Genomic DNA, 2252 nt, shown 5'->3' on the forward strand with positions numbered 1-2252 from the left:
TCACCATATTGTCACAACAGATAGTGGAAGGTGTTCCGCACACACTCACCGTACAGATCACTATCTGCTGATTGGCTGACATATAAAATAATTTGACGCTTGGAATGAGAAATGTACAACTCTCTCCAGGGTGCCAATAATTGTCTTCTGTAGATAATGAGAAGAAATAGAGAAGAGTGTAAGATGTAACAATGTGATCGGTGTGTGTGTGAGAGAGAAGATTGGAGAAAGTTGTAGAATAGCAGAGGAGAGATTCCTGTGATAGATCGGGGAGAGGAAATCTCGTCTTCATACAGAAGAATGAATAGTGAGTGTGAGATTTCTTACTAGTCAGTTGTAGGATTTCTACACCGGAGCTGAGAAAGAGGTGATCCCGGGATCTGTGTACAGGAGGGGAGGAGATGACTTTGTATTTCTCTTGAACAGGTTTTCTTTCCCGATCTCCTGGTAATGATGAGGGAAGTCTAGAGATATGAAGAGAATCTTTCTAGGAAGGTGTCTTGTTCTCCTCTCCTATATATTGTATTGTGGTGGGAAGAGATCGGCACGAGAAAAGATCTCCTTCCTAGAGAAGTGTGAATTGTTACTTTGTAATCATCTTAGAAATGTTAGAGATGTGAGTGCGGTGTGATGGGGGGTGTAGAGATGTGGTGAGGAGTATTTGTATGATGTAGTGGTGATGAGATAGTATGGAGCTCTTTGTGAGGAGGATGTGGTGGCTCTGAGAAGAGCCTTTGTATTGTGTGGGGGGGTGATGAGGATGTTGGTCGGGGGGTGTATTAGGCCCTCTCTCCGCGGATGCGGCGTGCCAGCTGGATGTCTTTGGGCATGATGGTGACCCTCTTGGCATGGATGGCGCAGAGGTTGGTGTCCTCGAAGAGTCCTACGAGATAAGCCTCGGAGGCTTCCTGCAGAGCCATGACGGCGGAGCTCTGGAAGCGCAGGTCGGTCTTGAAGTCCTGGGCGATCTCTCGGACGAGGCGCTGGAAGGGCAGCTTGCGGATGAGCAGCTCGGTGGATTTCTGGTAGCGGCGGATCTCTCGGAGGGCCACGGTGCCGGGCCTGTAGCGGTGAGGCTTCTTGACTCCGCCGGTGGCCGGGGCGCTCTTGCGGGCGGCTTTGGTGGCCAGCTGCTTGCGGGGAGCTTTCCCTCCGGTGGACTTACGAGCGGTCTGCTTGGTTCTTGCCATGGCTGATCGATGCTTCCAATCTCCAGAAGGAACACAAGTGTGAGAACACGGGCTGTGCGGCGTCTATTTATACACATCACTGCCTTCTGATTGGACAACTAACTCACACCCCTTTTCATGATTGGTTTACTTTAAAAAAGCGGCATTTTTAAATTGCCTGCCAAGATCTGCCCGTTATCTGTGTTAGTAGAGTTACCTTCTTTGTCTGGGGTGGGGGAGGGGAGTTCCTCCACGTCATATAATGTGTAAGAATTAGGAGCTCTGACATTGGAATGCTCGTCTCCATAATACAGAAAATCCTCCTCCGATCTCACTGATCGGATTATTCCGTTCTTTAGTAAATAACAAATAGAAAGGTGACTTGTACAGCTTGTTCCATCCAGCACAATTCTGTACTAACATGGAGGGACAGATCGCTGAGCAGACAATGAATCGTGTCCCCCCAGCATTGTCCTCCCTGCTCCGGACACATCTGGGATCGGTGCGATCATTACTTCTAGATGTTCCATGTGGATCAGCATTAGATCATTGAACTCCTATTGCTGGATTTACATTATAATCGGTGTGCCGCCAACTCCTACCGGGGGATTTGAGGGAATGGACACAGGGCGACATCTAGATTACATAATCAATCCGATACATTTCCATGAATTGGGTTTTATTTGTTAGAAAATGTTGCAAAAACATGATTTGAACTATAATTCTCATGATATCATGTCACCATTAGAAGGAGAATGACAGCTCTGATATGGAGCATATGAGAGGGTCTTATGAAGAGCATTTGTGTCTTGTTTGGATGATGGGGGGTGTTGGGGATTTACTTGGTGCTGGTGTATTACATTAACATAAAATATTATTATTATTTGACAAAATGTATATAGTGCTAAACATTTAAACAGGTCTTTACAATACAAGGGTGACAGTACAATCTCAATACAGTTCAATACAAAATGAATACGAGCGTCCTGCTCAAGGAGTTTACAATCTAATGAAATATTTTTATAATCAAAGATTAGAGACTCCTTATCAGTGTAATAATCAGAAACATTGAGATTGGATTAT

The 2252-nt window shown here is 45.5% G+C and overlaps 1 protein-coding gene across 1 annotated transcript; it reads right to left on the reverse strand.

The window, feature by feature from the left end:
• Positions 1–495: 495 nt before the first annotated feature.
• On the reverse strand, positions 496–1225 carry LOC141105405 (histone H3). The gene has a single exon (XM_073595270.1). It carries the CDS (start codon positions 1188–1190, stop codon positions 780–782), a length of 411 nt encoding a protein of 136 aa, XP_073451371.1. The 5' UTR covers positions 1191–1225; the 3' UTR covers positions 496–779.
• Positions 1226–2252: the final 1027 nt, after the last annotated feature.

The sequence above is a fragment of the Aquarana catesbeiana genome, linkage group LG08, assembly GCF_042186555.1.
Source record: "Aquarana catesbeiana isolate 2022-GZ linkage group LG08, ASM4218655v1, whole genome shotgun sequence".
In the NCBI taxonomy this organism is placed as follows: Eukaryota; Metazoa; Chordata; class Amphibia; order Anura; family Ranidae; genus Aquarana; species Aquarana catesbeiana.

Excerpts from the sequence above, each read along its gene's own strand:
- LOC141105405 (XM_073595270.1), bottom strand. The coding sequence starts at position 1,190 with ATGGCAAGAACCAAGCAGACCGCTCGTAAGTCCACCGGAGGGAAAGCT.